Source organism: Pinus tabuliformis, chromosome 9, assembly GCF_031772625.1.
Source record: "Pinus tabuliformis cultivar Carrire ecotype Pingquan chromosome 9, CPIR1, whole genome shotgun sequence".
Lineage (NCBI taxonomy): Eukaryota > Viridiplantae > Streptophyta > Pinopsida > Pinales > Pinaceae > Pinus > Pinus tabuliformis.
The window spans coordinates 1934354733-1934372717 of record NC_142307.1 but is presented as its reverse complement, the minus strand read 5'-3'; the positions used below and the strand labels follow the sequence as shown (position 1 = coordinate 1934372717).

At 37.1% G+C, this 17985-nt stretch overlaps 1 protein-coding gene across 3 annotated transcripts in view; it reads right to left on the bottom strand.

Moving 5' to 3' along the window:
* The window catches only part of CLC-E (chloride channel E), a 510115-nt gene extending 506858 nt beyond the window's left edge, over window positions 1-3257 (bottom strand). The window contains exon 1 of one of the 3 annotated variants that reach the window (XR_016262323.1): window positions 2553-3257. Coding sequence is in view for 2 of the 3 variants with exons in the window: in XM_089438419.1 (XP_089294545.1) it covers window positions 2553-3032 (480 nt within the window). In the remaining variant the exon portion in view is untranslated. The remainder of the gene's footprint in view (window positions 1-2552) is intronic. The other 2 variants (XM_089438419.1, XM_089438418.1) reach the window with 2 other exon arrangements.
* Window positions 3258-17985: the final 14728 nt, after the last annotated feature.

Sequence of the window (17985 nt, the reverse complement as noted above, 5' to 3'; positions counted from 1 at the left end):
ACTACCTCATAGTTATAACTTAATCCTTCATTAGTTTTATGCCATACTATAATGTATTATATCTAGTAACTCAAAGATCTTTTCATTGACAACCAACCCAGTGAGTATGGTAGTAGATGGCTTATAGTGATGAGGTTGAGCCTTCCATTAACAATACATGTAGGCTTATCCATTCAACCAACATTGCATATAGAAAAGTCATTCTTTTACTTTGGATACCTCAATTAGTGCATCACTGTCTTGTATGTTATTGTTAAAAAGCATGTGGGATTCTAGCTCAACCGAGGTTGAATCAGATGACTTGTTATGTGTACTTAGTGTGAGGATTGCTCTAAGCACAAAACATGCATGTGTGTCATGATTGAATGACTTGGGCTACTAGCACCATTTTTTTTGCTTGTTGCATTTTTGTCTAATTCATCATTTGTGTCTATTAGTCATGGATTTTCAGGACGAATTTGACAAGTATTGTGGCAATGATCAAGTGTTCTTGGACTAATATTTTCCCTCAAGATTTGCTACTAACCGGTAGGTGTCATCAAGACTATTGATAGTTAGAAAATTAAGTTTTGTATAAATTTATGTGTGTAGACTTGATTTGTACTTAAGGATCTTCATTTTCTCTGGCTCTCAAATGTCCATTCAAGTGGGCATGGTGTGGAGTTTCAGTGTATAGTCTTCCATGGAATGACCTTGTTTCTGATGGAGTTAGTGCCATTGCATAAATTGGTCTTTCAAAACATTGGCGAAATGGAGATATTATAGAAGTAGCTCATTGAAGTAAAACCAACAGGAAACAAGTTCCCCACATGCCCCATATTATTGTTGACTGCATGGTTCCCACTCGCACAAAGTTTTAGGGGTGAACTACAAGTGGATAACAAAAGTTTATCCTCATCAAAGAAGAAGTGGTTCACATGAAAATGCATCAAGTTGCTACAATCAGTTCCGCGATGCTTCTACATCAATGTCACTCTTGAGCAGTGATATATCATGGTTCACTTGCACTCTAAAAGGGATTAAACCACCAAGGAGTACAGCTAGTCGATGGTGTCAACAGGTATTGTCACATCACGATCTACATGAACTACCCATATAACTCATCCCATTGCTTCTGCAATGCTTTATCGAACCACATATTAACACCAACAAGAAGGTGAGATCCTTCTTCGCGGATCAAAGATCCCTGCTCTTTACATGAGGGAGACCCTTCACCTTAGATTTCACACTCGTCGGCCTTCCCTGCGCAGACCAGAAACCTTCAAGCCTATTTCTTTCTTTCTGATGCTCCCGTCAGACAAAAGCACCAAGAGCAGATAGATAGCAGCACTTCTTCAGCCGTTAGGTCTGTGAGATCTCAAGAGGCTATCCAGGCTCAACCAACGATGCCCTTAAGAGGGTGTCACCTTAGATCGCAAGGCAATTCATGCAGCTCCAGCAGGCAGGGGACTTCCTCCAGATCTCAACATATGGTGCCCCTTCCAAACAGCAAGACATGTATCAGACAAGAATTTTGAACTCTTCTATCTCCACCGATGAATCATCTATCATCAGCTTTTTCTCTTCGCCCTCACATGTTAGGAGCGAGAACATTGAGGGTTGTTGATCAGCCCCATTTAGGCGGGACAACATCCCCCCTCCCATATCACAGGTTTTGCTGTTGTTGTTCAGTTCTCGGCAGAACTTGCATTGTTCCTACATAACTAGTTTTGCCGTCCTGTCACATGGTCTTAGACTAGAGAACATACCTATCATAGCATATTGTAGATCTGATTTTATGATGCTTTTACGTGTTTTTATAGGAGCAGCCTTTGCACTCCCACTCTGTACTGTTGTACTTAGCAGTCCCTTTGACCTATTTGTCGTCAATAGTTGGACATTAATAAAATTATCTTATCTATCTAACTGGGAGAAATGCCAGAGGTTGTGAGAGCATGGGACTCAATCAAACTTCAAAATCTTCTTACTGTCCTTTAGGTGGATTTGAGTTCTGCATGTACTTTACTGTTGTATCTTGAATGTTTACTTCTATTATATAAGCAGCCTTTCCTCCACTCGCACACATATGTATGGCCTAACATCAGTAAATTGGAATCTAGGATTAGTGCCAACGTATTAAAGGGATGTCACTAAAATTTTATATCCCAAAATTGTTCCACATCAGTTGCATATATCATATTCCTGGTCTTCCGTAAACTGTATCGTTTGCAGCCTCCATTAAGAACACCTTTTGCTTAAGACCAGTACGGACCAGGAGAATTAATTACAAAGGTATATGTTTATGCTTATATTTTAGCCTTTTAGGACCAGCCTGGTTTATAGAACCTCTTCTCGTGTAATCAAATCAGGACCTCTTTTCTTGTAATCAAAATTGAAACATGAATTTCATGAGAAACTAATGAGAGATTTCATCGAAGAATTTATATATATAATACAATGAAAAGCGTATTTATAGAAAGAGAGAAATTCGAAAAAATGAGGCTTCATTTCCCGGTTTCAAACTCATTTTCATCATGCCCAAATCTAAGTCCAATAAATAATGGCAGACCTACCGTGAGATTGAAGAGGACAACGCTAATTCCTGTGAGAACACCCACAATGCATGCCACAAACACCACAAAACCTTCTGGAGGCAAAATTTCTCCTATGGCCAGTGCCACCTTCCCCACATCAGCAAATGTATCCTCAGATGATTCCTCGTTCCTGGCATTGGGATCCCTATCCCCATGGTCATCTGCCTGCTTGAACTCATCACTGCCTACTTGAATTTCATCACTGCCAGCCTTTTCTGAATCAATGGGCTTTGGGCTAGAATAGGCCCTGAGGTTTCCCTTCCAACAAGATACACGAAATGGGTGCCCGTTCAAACTTGGCTCCTTGCGAGCGGATATACTCCGAGAGCATCCATGTAATGAAAGTGTGAATAGAGTGAATTGGGGAAGTGCAGATATAATGAGAGAGGAAGAGTTATGGAAAAGCTGTAAGCTTTGGTGTGATAGAAGCAATGAAGGCGTACAAGAGATTATAGCCATAGTCTACTCCACCATGGAATTAATTTACAGGAGGCATAGAGGATAATTGAATACGAGAGCCGGTGACTGTGTTCAAAAGCTTGAGAACGTCACTACGATAGGATTGTAGCGGTGTTTAAAAAGTTAGTTCAGTAGCAAACAGGTTGATGTACTGGTATTGAATTCTCGTTTCGTTTCCGCGGAGATAGTTGTGGTTCGTAATAGATGTGGTCGTGGTTATTGAGCAATCCTCACATTAAGAAAATGTGCAATCGTATAGATGTGGTCGTGGTTATTGAGCGATCCTCACATTAAGAAAATGATGTATTTTTTCACACATCATATATAGAAAGTTCTAGTGTGAATTTTTTTTGTTTGGGGAATTGAAAGTGAATATAAAAGCACTGAAATGCATATGTGGATATGATGGAAAGAAAGAAAGAAATTATTTTAATATCTACGAGATTAAGATAGTTTATGGGACAGATTGCTTCTTCATCTGCTTGATGTATTCGGCTCTTTTCCCGTGAAGCTTCAAAATAAATGCTCACAGTTTTTTGACAAACCCCTCGCTAAATAGATTATCCCAAGAGCTAGTTGCCAGCGTATTTGCATAACTTTCCCTGTTGTCTTTTAAGGCCTCGCATTCTAAAATGAAATGTTTTTATGTTTCCATTTTTCCGGGAGAACAAAAAATGCATACTCTTTCCTCCCACACTTCCTTTGGCTTTTTCTAGCGCCTTGTTTCACAACGGAGTTAATGAGAATTAGTTATTAACTGAGCAATAAGAATTTTGGCTCTCCAAGAGATATTGGCCTCTGTGTATGCTTTTGGTTGATGACTATGAGTGGGATTAAACACTTTAATATAGTAATTTTTCTTTCTTCCATGCTCCTTATCCCAAGTACACTTGTGGAACTTTCCCATAACAAAAGCTTTTATCTCTTTGTTGTTTATGGGACACGCCTTCAAGCAAATACCCCATTTACTAAACCATTTGTTATTTTATTGCATCCAAGCTTTTTTGCTCTTGCACATTCTATCATTAAAGACAACCTTAGGCCATCTACCCTCTTCCATTTGCTCAATTTTTTTACATACCTTATAGATAAAAGTTTGGCTTTTTATTAGAATTAATTTATAAAGTTTTATTTTATTAAGTTAGAAAAAAAAATTATATAGATTTAAAAGGATTACGAGAGGAGGTTTTTATTTATATTTTTTATTTTATTAAGTTAAAAATTGCTATATAGATTTATAGGGATTGATTTAATGGTGGAATATGAGTAGTTTTTTATTATTGGTTAAGGTTCAATTTTCGTGAGGACCTCGCCTTATACTATTGGTGCATATTCAAGTAATGGTTAAACATGTGGTTATATCTAAAGACTATATTAAAAATGGGTTTGTAACCCCATGCACACATAAGCGGATCAAAGTTTACCCCCAAGGTCTCTCTATTTCTAAACCCAAAGAAGTTGGATCTAAGGGTAGAAAAAGGAGTTTTTCACTATTGTGCAAGGTTCAATTCCCATGAGGGTCTAGCCCAAAGCCATGGGGCACCTTGAGGTACTGGTCAAATATGTGGTTGCACCCAAAGAGATTATATTAAATGGCTTCCTAACCTATGCACGCATAAGGGGATCAAAGCCCACCCCATGTCCTTCAATTAAAATAGTTGGAGATAAAGTGCAATGTTAAGGCACTTCCTGCAACATCATTGGTTCTAACCTCCCATTAGCCCCATGTAAAATGCAAGGAGTCATGTTGGTATGCTAGGAGGTTATAGTGGTAATGATTGAAATCAACCCCTTGACATATAAATACGAACCTAACCAAATTACTAATTCGACTCATTCTTTAAAAAATGTCAACTTTTAATTAAGTATAAAATATAATTGATCTCGATAAATTAGTGCAGGTTGTAATGAATATAATCAGATCTATTAATAAATACTTCATCTCATGGCATGAAGCACCTTTAACATAGTGTTAATTATGATTAGTGACATTCTTACATTAATTGTCAAAATTAGCTCAAGTAATCTTGAAACCATTATACGAATCACTACACAAGTAAGCAAAGTCACCAATTTCATTATTTTATTCATTGTCGCTCTTTATTTATGTGAAATTTAAAATGTGCATTACAGTTAGAAGCATTTTTATGATAGTGGTGTTTTTCTTGTCCTTTGAATGTATCGACTTGGCGAAACTATGGCAGTGAGTTTAAGGTGGCAAGTTTTGAACCAGGGTCTTTGTCAACTGTGCAGGAAGGAAAAATTGTGTTCTACATCTTTGTAACTTCAAATCATCTATACTATGCAAGCCTCAAAGAAGGAGGTTTCACAAATGAACCTAAAGGTGGGAGGGGGTCAACCCTCCTTCTGTAATATTCTTGCAAGTAAGAACACTCAGGGGGGTGGAAGAATGGTCCCTCAAGGGAGCTCCTTAGACTTCGTTCATATGCCAGTGTTAGATGGAAAATGGGCTTAAAGGTAAATTGTGCCCCTAAAGCTACCTAAAACCCTAGGTTTGTTATTCCTAACAGATGTTTAGAGGACCATAGGAATTGCATGATGGATCATGCCTTCATTTGCAAATTTATTGGAAGCTGGCCTACAGAAAAATAAAAATAAAATGACTAAATAAATAAAATTGGAGCATTGGATTCAACGGCACTGGCAACCAAAGGGAGAGTTTGACTTGCATTCGGAACTTGGAGGATATTTTACAGTGATATTTTCAAATTTGGAAGACAAAGCGAGAATCTTTGAAGGAGGAACATATTTTTTCAACAAAGCGGGTCTCTATATTTGACACTGGGAAGCATGCTTCAACCCAGATAAGGAGGAATTTAAAGTGTGCTAATTTGGGTAAGGTTATACTCACTCCCTGTTGATTTTTGGATCCCATAAATTTTAGAAGGGATAGGTCAAGCCATAGGACATTTTGTAAAAGTTTCAGAGATGACCAGAAGGGCGGAAAATATGTCTTATGCTCGACTATATGTGTATATGAATATATCTAAACTGTTGTTGGAATCTATTGAATTAGATTATTTGGACACAACCTATAGACTATGAACATGTTATGTTCAATTGTAGGCTATGCCATGAGCATGGTCATCTAATTAGAGATTGTCTAATGTGAAGAAAACAACAAGAATCAAGAGATAAAGTTAATAATGAGGGTTTTACAATGGTTCAACAAAGAAAGTGCAACCATAGGAACAAGAACACGGGGGTTTCAAAAGAAAATGAAGATAAAAACCCTTTTTCGTCTTTAGAGGCTATGCAAGAAGACCAGCACAAACAAGTAGATATCAATATGGAGGATACTCTTCTAGAAATCATAATTGATAACAATTTGGTAAAAATAAAATTGGAGGATGATGACAAACCGATAGAGGACTTTGATTTTTTTCATTACATGATTTTGAGGAAGTTACACTTTGTTGACACAAGACCCAACAACATTATCTGAGAAGAACAATGGTTGGTTTCTATGGTGAATGGATGGGCTCAACAACCTAGATGTTTTATCCACAGAAGCCCGAGAGTCATATTCTAAAGCTTATCTAGCTTGGAAAACAAAACAAAGAACCCTGGTATAAGACCTAGTAGCACGCTCTTTTCAGATGTTCGAAGATAAAGGGAAAGAGATCCTTCTTAATGATCTCTCAAGATATGCTAAAAAGAAAGTAAGCAAACCCAAGAAAGAAGCAAGGCAAAACATGGGTCAACCCTTAACTCCCATTGAGAGCTTGTCGACCTCAAATAATTCTTCCTTATGAGAATCTTATTCTGGAAAATTCAAGGACTCAGTAGCAGAGGTAAACACATAAATATTAGAGACCGAATAATCAAAGAGAAACCAACTATTGTGTTATTACAGGAAACTAAATTAAGAGCAGATAAAATGTCCCAAATAGCAGGTCTATGTTGGAAAGGATGTCAGACAATGTCGATGGATGCCAAAGGAAATGTAGGTGGTTTAGCGGTGTGGTGGAACCCAAAAGAAGTTATCTTTAGTGACTGGATGATCATAGATTGAATCCTTACAGGTACCTTTAGATATATTGGTACGAAAGATGTTGTGGTATTGTCGGCAGTGTATGGCCCCTCTTCTATCAAGGGGAAGATAGAATTTTTGGAACAACTATAGAAACTAAAACAAATGCTAGGAAATATCCTTTGGGTTGTTGGAGGGGATTTCAATCTTATCTAATCCCCTAAGGAGAAAAAAGGAGGAATATGTAAACTTGATCAAACCTCTGCCTCATTTGATGGCTATATCGAGAATCTCCACCTTGTATATATAATGACCAATAATTGGATTTTCACCTAGAATAATTGCTATGGAGGTGAAAACCAAATAGCTTGTTGCCTAGATCGTTTCCTCTTATATAAGCAAGTTATCCAAAAAGAAATATTCGTGGAAGCATCTATATTGCCTTGCATGGGATCGGACCACTGGCCAATAAGACTAAATATAGATTTGAAGGAAGCTCCTCTCAACTGATCGTTTTGATTCAAGAGTTTATGGTTGCAATCTATAGGTTTGGTTAATTTGATGCAACAATAGTGGTCGGAAATTGATATCCAAGGTAAGAATCGTATACATACCTTCCACCTAAAATTAAAAGCATTAAAACTCAGGGTTAAATACTGGAATAAGCATATTTTTGGTAATATTTTTCAAGATAAATTAATCCTGGAAAGGCAAATGACAGATATATAGCAACGCATCATCCTTGAAGGTAGATCTTCAAAGTTACTGTACATGGAAGCAGTCACCCTACAAAACTCAGAGCAACGAAGTAAACAAGAGGAGATACTCTAGAAACAAAAGTCCAGAATCCAATGGTTAAAAGGGAGAATGTAATTCGAAGTTCTTTCATAGAGCCATGATTCAATGTAGATAGCACAACTGAATCTTTTCACTTATGGGTCAAGACGAAGAATGAAAACTACAACATAAGGAGATACAGTAGCCATTTTCATGATCTCTACACAGGAAAAAGTTATCGAAGAAATTGGTATGTAGATGCAATAATCCAACATATACCCAACACCATAACGAATGAGCAAAATATAACATTGATGACACCAATCTCCTTTTCAAAAGTAGAATTTGTGGTGATGAGTATGCCTAAGAAAAAGACAACAGGACTTGATGGGTTCACATCAAATTTCTTTCAGGCTTGTTGGGGGTTCTTAAGGGAGGATATCCATGAGTTGGTGGAAGAATCACGAAAGACTGGATCAATCTATCCAGCTGTAAACGCAACCTTATTCTCATTAGCACCTAAGCCAGGGCATTTAGACAACCCAGACGGATTCATGTCGATAACTTTATGTAATGTGTTGTAAAAAATAATCTCATCCATCATAGTTAACAAGTTAAAACCAATTATCCATTTATAAGTATCTCTGAACCAATCAAGATTTGTGTAGTGGAGGCAGATAACAGATGGCATTATTGCGATGTAGGAAATCATACATTCTTTTTGGAAATCTAAACATCCAGGTATGATTATAAAGTTAGACCTCTCGAAGGCATACGATCATCTATGTTGGACATACTTATACCATGTTCTACACGCCTACGAATTCTCTAAGACATGGATCACCTGGGTAGGGTCTCTTGTTTCATCGGATTTTATCTCCATTCTCATTAATGATGTGTCGTCATATACTTTCCAACCTTCTAGAGGATTGAGGCAAGTAAATCCATTATCACCCTTTCTTTTTATTTCAGCAGTGGAAGGTCTTGGTCGTATGTTTAGTAAAGCTTGTGAAATGGGCTACATTCATGGTCTAAGACTATGTGGTAAGGATCTACCGATATCTCATTAGCTATTTGTTGATGATGTTATATTATTTGCACTTACCACATGGAGGGAGGCAAACATAGTGGATAGGCCACTACAACTCTTCATGGAGGCCTCAGGTATGTAGATCAACAAAAATAAGTCTAATATTTTCTTTTTCAACTATCCTAATATTGTACCAAAATGGTTAGTCAGAGCTCTTAGTTTCAATAGAGGAAACTTACCCTCAAAATATCTAGGAGTACCTTTGGTTTTACAGCACACTAGAGTCACTACATGGGAAAGTCTTATTGAGAGGACTCGAAACAAAGTAAGCAATTAGGCCTTCAGAACACTTAATTTCCCCAATCGACTAGTATTGATTAAAGTAGTTTTACATGCTTTACCCAACTATCAAAATTCGATACTGCCTGCTGTAGCATCCATTGTCATTTAAATTTCGTTTTCAATTTTATCTCCAAAATATATATATCTATATATATATATATATATATAATGTTCTAACAAAATTAAAAGAGAATGTGGAAGTCCGAAAGAAGTGATTTGTTTTATATTATTGATGGCTTTCAAACATGAGAAACCCAAGAGAAGATCTGAGCTATCCGATCGACAGGCAACAGATCTAACGGTAATCGCGTGCTAACAAGCACGGAGGATAACTCCAAAATCAGACGTGAGAAATTATAAAAATGAGTTAAAACCTTAGTTAATCGGGGATGTCCACTTGAAGGATTCAGATCCAACGGTAATTGCGTGGTTAACAAGGATGAGGTTTAATCCAGAAAACGGATGCGATGGTTTATGGAATGTGATTTAATCCGTTAAAGTCTGGAACGATCACAACCGCTCATCAAGAAGAGGCAAGATCCTATGGATATCGCGTCAAAAAGTGCACGGGTTTTATTATAAATTTCAGACCCGAGAAGTCTATGAACTACAGTTTTGTTTCCTTTCGGTTCCGTGGGGAAGGTAAAGGTTTGTGGAAAAGGCGGACGCGATAAGATTATGAACCGGAGTCTTAATTCCTTTGGTTCCGGCCATAAACATTTAAGGAAGGACCGATGGTGATTGGTCAGGTTTCTTTGTGATTCTGCCAATTAGAACGCTTCTAATATATACGTGGGCCCATAACCCACAAGTCCACGCACAAAATTTTGTAAAGATGCAGCTTTGCTGCGTTAAAGCAGTTTAGTTGTCGTCAGACCACCTACTCAAGCCACATATTCGAACAGCGAGCAGCAATCACCAATCATATTCTAATTTTTGTTACTTCTTGTTATCTTGTTTTCCTAAGAAGAATGAGGTGTCTTTTACCCTCCAATGTAATATTATGTAAAGACTTTTACTTTAGACAGTTAGGAGATAGTTAAGCAGTTTGATAGTTTTGGTGGTTACCAATTGTCCCATGATGTATAAAAAGAGGCAAAATTATAGAAAAAAGGTCCTAATTTTGAAGAGCATGGAGGCTATGCTATTGTATTCTTGATAAATTGATGATTAATGAAAGAATCAGGAGTTTTCCACACATTGTTGGGTATGATTTTGTAATTTCTCTGTTATGTGTCATCATGTGTCTTCCTTTCTTTAAATATGGTAATGAAGTTGTAGGTCTTTGTTTACTTATGTGAATGAGGTTAAAATCCCTTAAAAGTGCACTCCTGTATTTAAAGTTCCTACCTCTACATTTCTTCTAAGTTACAGATAATAGTTTATGTGAAAAACAACATATTGTCTCTAACTTCTCAAAGCATTCTTCACTCAACATTTATATTCAACAATCATATGGCATTCTGAGACTTTCATATCAGCTAAATATTAAGGGTTAAAAGTCAGACCCTTCAGGTCCTTCACTTAAGGATATATCATATAAATAAGTGACAAGAATAATAAACATTAATGTCTTAAGCACAATTTCTACACAGCCAAGAAATTGGTTTCTTAAGGGACAACATTAATTGGCGCCGTTGCCAGGGAACGAAATCAAGAACACTTTTCCCTCGGTTTTTAATATTTTCCTCTGGTTGTTCAGTGAGGAGGAAATATTTGGTTGTATTGAACAAAAAATAATAACTCTGGCTTCAAAGAGGCCTCATACGAGGTCAGATACCTCACAGCAAAAAGTTCAAGCCCTTTCAGACCCTGAGAGACTAGTTTCCAAGAGGGTTGGAAGGCCAAAAACTCCAGTTACACCAAGTCCTACACTGTTTGCACCTAGCAGCAGTTCAACACATCTTTCATCCAAACATTCACCTTTGTTTGACCAAGAGCTACCTTTTACATCCACTTCATTTCAAGAACCCAATTTATCAAGAACAGTCTTTAGAGTTTGTTTCTTTCTCAGTATTTGCTATAGTTATTCAACCTGAACCTATAACTACATTGCCACCTTTTCATACTCCATTTACTCCTTAGTCAGGTTCTACATCTGCTGGTACTCAAGGTTCAATAAGTTCAGGAGCAAACATGGCAGCACCTGCATTCTTGTTGAATATATATGCACCTATTCAGTTGCCACAACAGTTGAATCAAATGCCTCAAGAATACTTAAAAATTCTTCCTCGTTTCTCAGGGGAGGATGAACAAATAGTAGAGAAGCATATAGCAGTGTTTTGTAATTTTGCAAAAAATCTCAATGTTGAACACCTGGATGTTGTTTTAAGACTTTTTGTACAATCCTTGGATGGAGAAGCAAGAAAGTGGTTTAAAGGGCTTCCTAATAACTCTATTCCTACATGGGAAGAGATGGAGCGCCTGTTCACCCAGAGATGGGGAGAGAAACGAGACCATGGGTATTCACTCACAGAGTTTAATGCTATTAAGAAGAAATTTGATGAAAGTGTTGTTGAGTTCATGAGAAGGTTCAATAAACTTTACAACAGTCTTCCAGTGGAGATCAAGCCCCCTTGGGTTCACATTGAGGGAGAGAAGATCCACAACCCTTAATCAGATCCAAACTGATGCCTTAGAAATAGAAGCAAATCTGGTGGCTACAGGTAAAGCACCAGAGACACAACCTACCCAAGATAAGGGAAAGGCTAAAGTGGAATCCTCTCAAAGTCAAACATTAGAGGATATGAATAATGTAATTAAAAATTTGTCCAATAAATTGATTAAATTGGAATTGGAGAGTAAGAATTCTCAAAGGCAAGCACAACAAAATAGAAACTTTAATCCTCAATATAGAATACAACCTCTGCAAATTTTGCAGAAGGAGAGAAAAGACCAAGATCAGGTTCAAGCACCACTTTACTTAGAGGCAGATCCTGATGAAGTGACAGAGCATTCCAGGGACCATGATGATCATATTTCCACATTGTATGCAGTAGATGAAGATGAACTAGGTGTTGAGGGAGAAGAATATGTTGAAACAGATGCCATTTATGATGAGAATGAAATTGATGAATATTGGAAGCAGTTTACTGATTTTATGCAGGTAGAATTACATAAGAAATATGACTTGAGATCAAGGAAAAGATCTAGAATTCAAGAAAATGAAGGTGAGCAACAAGTTCTAGCTCCCCTACAAAAGGTGACTCCACAAGAACCACAGCCTGCAAAACAATTAAATAAAGGAAAGCAACAACAGAATACAAATAGAAAGACTCAAATACTTCAAGGTGAGTCTTCTCAAGATAAAAGTGACAAAATTCCTTTAGAAAAAATTGTTTCCATTCCACAAGAGATTTCAGTGATGAAGAAAAGTGAAGATGAAAATGAAAGGAATACTAAACAGGTCCATGTGTTTAGTCTCACTAAAGAGTTAGAAAAAATCAGAATTTAGGTGCCCCTTACAGAGTTGGTCAAAACACTAGTTTATCAAAGAGAGATTGTTGATTTTATCAACTTGTCTCAGAATGTGAATATAAATGACACTGTGAATCTACAAGAGGATAAACCAGTAGTGTTTTTTGGTCCACATGTGGAGGAGGTAGATTCTTCAACACCTCCTTTCTACATTTCTTTATTGATTCATGATTTCCTCTTGCATAATTGTATGTTTGATTCAGGAGCTTCACATAACCTTATGCCACTATCAGTGATGAAACAACTAAACCTACAAGTTACGAAACCTTACAGCGACCTGTATTCTTTTGATTCAAATAAAGTCAAGTGTCTCGGGGTCATTAACGATATGGTGGTATCACTAGCCTAGATCCCAGCTAGAAGCTTGGTAATGGATGTAGTGGTAGCAGATATCCCTGCTAGGTTTGGAATGTTGCTATCTAGGTCATGGGGGGCTAAATTGGGTGGTGTTCTGAAATTGGATTTTACTTATGCTATCATACCAATTTTTGGTGGAGAAGAAAAGAGGTTGTACAAAGAAACAAGATTTGTTAAAACAATCACAAAGAATAGAGCAAGTAATTCACCTGTATATAGCCAAGAAAAAGATGACTTTTCTTGCTTCATGTTGCATGACAATGCAGAGTTGGCTGAAGATAACCAGAGGCAACTTACTTCAGCCAGTGTAAATACAGAGCTGCAAACAGAAGGGGTGTGGAAGTTCTTCTTTGATGGAGCCTATTCTAAAGAAGGAACAGGTGTTGGTTTCCTTTTAATTACACCTGGAGGTAATATGATCCCTTTTTCTTTTAAATTGGAGTTCGAAGCGACTAATAATGTGGCAGAATATGAATCCTTGATCATTGCTCTGCAAACAACAAAACAAATGGGAGTCCAGTCAATTTCCGTTTTTGGAGATTCAAAGTTGATTATAAAGCAAATAAAGAACCATTGTCAAACAAAACACCCTATGCTTAGGGCATACAGAAATGAAGTGTGAGATTTAGTTGAGAACTTCTTTGAGGCTTTCAACATATAGTTCATTCCAATAGATGGAAACAGATTAGCAAACTCTTTGGCTGTGGTTGCCAATACTTTTAGACCTCTTATAAATCCAAAGCCAAGATATGAGGTTGAAATGAGGCAAGGGCCTTCTGTTCCGGATAATATAAAACACTGGCAAATTTTTTAGGATGATCAGCAGATTAAGGAATTCTTGACTATGATTGAAGATTTTCAGGGCACCGAGATTGATCAAGATGAAGATGAAGCAACAGAAGGTGCAGAAGTAAGTGGTTTTAAAAATTCCATAGTTAATCAAAAAATTATTTAATTGAAAGATAATATTCTAGCAAGGGGGCTTGTCCCTCTTGAAAGACTTTTTAACTCCAATGATGTAGCTGTTAGTTCCGAGAAAATTCCACAGGATGTTCAAATTCAAGATCACAATATTGGAACCCAAAAGGAGCCCAAGTTAGTCAAATTATTTAATGGAGTTCCACTTAATTATAAGGAGAGATATATTGAGCTTTTCAGGGACTATACTAATGTTTTTGCTTGGTCCTATGAGGATATCAAGACATATGATGTAAGTATTATTCCGCACAAAATTCCCTTGAAAGAAGGGATTAAACCATTTAAGCATAAACTTAAGCAGATAAACCCTTTGCTTTTACCATTGATTGAGAAAGAAGTCAAAAAGTTTCTTGATGCCAAGATAATAGTTCCACTCCGGTACTCTGACTAGGTGGCCAATCTAGTACCTGTGAGGAAGAAAAATGGAGAAATAAGGCTATGTGTGGATTTTAGAAATCTGAATAGGGCTTCCTTGAAAGATAACTATCTGTTACCTAAAATGGATCATGTGCTGCAGAAGGTAATAGGATCATTCAGAATGTCAATGCTGGATGGGTTCTCTAGGTATAACCAGGTGGTTGTTGATAAAGAAGATCAGAAAAATACTGCATTCACAACTCCTTGGGGAACCTTCATGTATGCTTGAATGCCTTTTGGGTTGATGAATGCAGGTGCAACATTTCAGAGGGCTATGGACATTGCATTTGTAGGTGATAAGTTTGTAGTGATATACTTGGATGACATCACTATTTTCTTAAGTCCGATGAGGAGCATCTGCACCATATTAAAAATACTTTTGAGAAATGTAGAAAATTTGGGCTTTCTTTGAATCTTAAGAAGTCTATTTTTGCTCTAGAAGAAGGCAAACGGCTGGGGCACATTGTTTCTAGAGATGGAGTGAAGATAGATCCAACAAGGGTGCAAGTTGTGCAGAAAATACCCCTGCCCAGGAGTAAGAAAGACATTCAAAAATTTATGGGAAAAATAATTTTTTTAAGGAGGTTTGTGTCCAATTATGCTGAAATTGTAAAAGAAATTACCAATATGTTGAAGAAGGAAAATGAGGTGCATTGGACCAAGGAAGCCAGAGAGTCATTCTCTAGGATTAAAGAAGCATTACAAGCAGCTCCAGTTTTAATTATCCCTGATTATCAAAAGCCTTTTCAATTTTTTTCATTTGCATCACTTAATTCAATAGTTGTTGTTTTGTTGTAGAAAAATGATGAAGAAAAAGAGCAGCCAGTTGCTTTCTTTAGCAAGATTCTCAGAGATGCTGAACTAAAGTACAATATTCTTGAAAAACAGGTATATGCTTTGGTAAAATCCCTAAAGGCCTTCAGGACTTATGTGTTGTAGTCACAGATCATTGCTTATGTGCCAAATGTTGCAGTAAAGGATGTCTTAGTCCAGAGTGATGTGGAAGGAAAAAGAGGAAAATGGATAGCCAAGATTCAAGAGTATGACCTGGACATAAAGCCCACAAAGCTGGTGAAAGGGCATGGATTGGCAAAGATGTTGACAAAGTCGAATTTTCAAGCATTGGGAATCAACTTGCTAACACCTGTAAATGAGGAAATAATTGAAGAAGGTGAAGAAAAATCAAACCCAGGTATGAAGATCCGATATAAATTTTTATGTTCAGAATGGTACAAGCACATAGTCCATTATTTATGTTTTCTCTCTTGTCCTCAATATTTGGATAGAACAAGATATAGAGCATTAAAAATCAAAGCACAGCCATATGTGATTGTAGAGGGCAGATTGTATTGGAAGGATCCTGTGGGAATTTTATTGTTATGTTTAACAGAGGATGAATCTACAGAGACCATTAAAGATTATCATGAGAAGTTATGTGGTGGAAATTATAGTTGGAAAGCTACTGCACATAAAATCCTCCAGGCAGGGTTTTATTGGCCCACCCTATTTGGTGATATATATAAGTTTGTTAGAAGCTGTCAGAAGTGTCATCTTTTTGCTAAGAAGAAGAGGTTAGCTCCCTTGCCTTTGATCCCAGTCTTCATAGAAGAACCATTTAGACAATGGGGACTAGATTTTGTTGGAGAAATTAACCCACCTTCAAGTGGACAACACAAGTGGGTTCTTACAGCTACTGATTATTTCACCAAGTGGGTAGAAGCTATACCTACTAAAAGGGAAAATGACCAAGTGGTGATGAATTTTTAGAGGAAAATATTTTCAGCAGATTTGGATGCCTTGTCAAAATCATAACAGACAATGCTCAAGTGTTCAGTTCAAGTAAGTTTGTTGCTTTTTGTCAAAAGTATAATGTTATTTTATCTCATTCAACAACTTATGATTCATAGGGAAATGGATTGGCTGAATCCACTAACAAAACATTGATGAAAATTCTTAAGAAAACTATTGCAGAGAATTAGAAAGACTGGGATTCAAAATTAAAGTTTGCTCTATGGGCTATCCGAGTGACTACAAAAAGGTCTACATGCAAATCACCTTTTGAGTTAGTGTATGGAACTCAAGCTCTGTTCCCAAGTTAGCTTGTGAAGCCTCTGATTGCAATGATTCAAGAGGCAAAAGAAGAGCCCAATGCTCTGATAAGAAGGATGCATAAGGTAGTGGAGTTGAGTGAAAGAAGGGATAAGGTAAGAGATAATTTGATTATGTATCAATCAAAGATGAAGGGTATTTTTGACAGAAAGGCCAAGGAAATTGATTTTAAAGTTGGAGACCTAGTATTAAGGTGGGATACTAGAAGAGAAGATAAGGGCAAACATGGGAAGTTTGATCCTTTCTGGTTTGGACCATTCAAAATTATAGAAGCAAGGGCAAATAATACATTCTTCCTAGAGAATCTTGATGGTGAAACTTTACAGCTGCCTGTCAATGGGTAGTACCTCAAACATTATTTTCAATTCTGAAGCACAAGCATCCTATCATTGTAGATACCAGAGTGAATTCATTGTACAAATTCCATAGAATTTAAATTGGCTAAGCAATATGTGATTACATGCCTGAGGTGAAGGCACTGATTTGCGGTTCGTAGTGATTCTGTGGCAAAAGCATTATCCCCAGGTGGAGCCATATGTTGTAGCATCCATTGTCATTTAAATTTCGTTTTCAATTTTATCGCAAAAAATAAATAAAAAATCAAATATTATGTTCTAATGGAATTAAAAGAGAATGTGGAAGTCTGAAAGAAGTGATTTGTTTTATATTATTGATGGCTTTCAAACGTGAGAAACCCAAGAGAAGATTTGAGTCATCCGATCGACAGGCAACAGATCTAACAGTAATCGCGTGCTAACAAGCGTAGAGGATAACTCCAAAATCAAACGCGAGAAATTATAAAACTGAGTTAAAACCTCAGTTAATCGGGGTCGTCCGCTTGAAGGATTCAGATCCAATGGTAATCGCGTGGTTAACAAGGATGAGGTTTAATCCAGAAAATGGACGCGATGGTTTATGGAATGTGATTTAATCCGTTGAAGTCTGGATCGATCACAGCTGCTCATCAAGAAGGGACGAGATCCGACGAATATCACATCAAAAAGTGCATGGGTTTTATTATAAATTTCAGACCCGAGAAGTCTATGAACTGCAGTTTTGTTTCCTTTCGGTTCCGTGGGGAAGGTAAAGGTTTGTGGAAAAGGCAGACGCGATAAAATTATGAACCAGAGTCTTAATTCCTTTGGTTCCAACCATAAACGTTTAAGGAAGGGCCGACGGTGATTGGTCGGGTTTCTTTGTGATTATGCCAATTAGAACGCTTCCAGTATATACGTGGGTCCATAACCCACATGTCCACGCACGAAATTTTGTAAAGATGCAGCTTTGTTGCGTTAAAGCAGTTTAGTTGTCGTCAGACAACCTAATCAAGCCACAGATTTGAACAACGAGCAGAAATCACCAATCATATTCTAATTTCTGTTACTTCTTGTTATCTTGTTTTCCTGATAAGAATGAGGTGTCTTTTACCCTCCAATGTAATATTCTGTAAAGACTTTTACTTTAGATAGTTA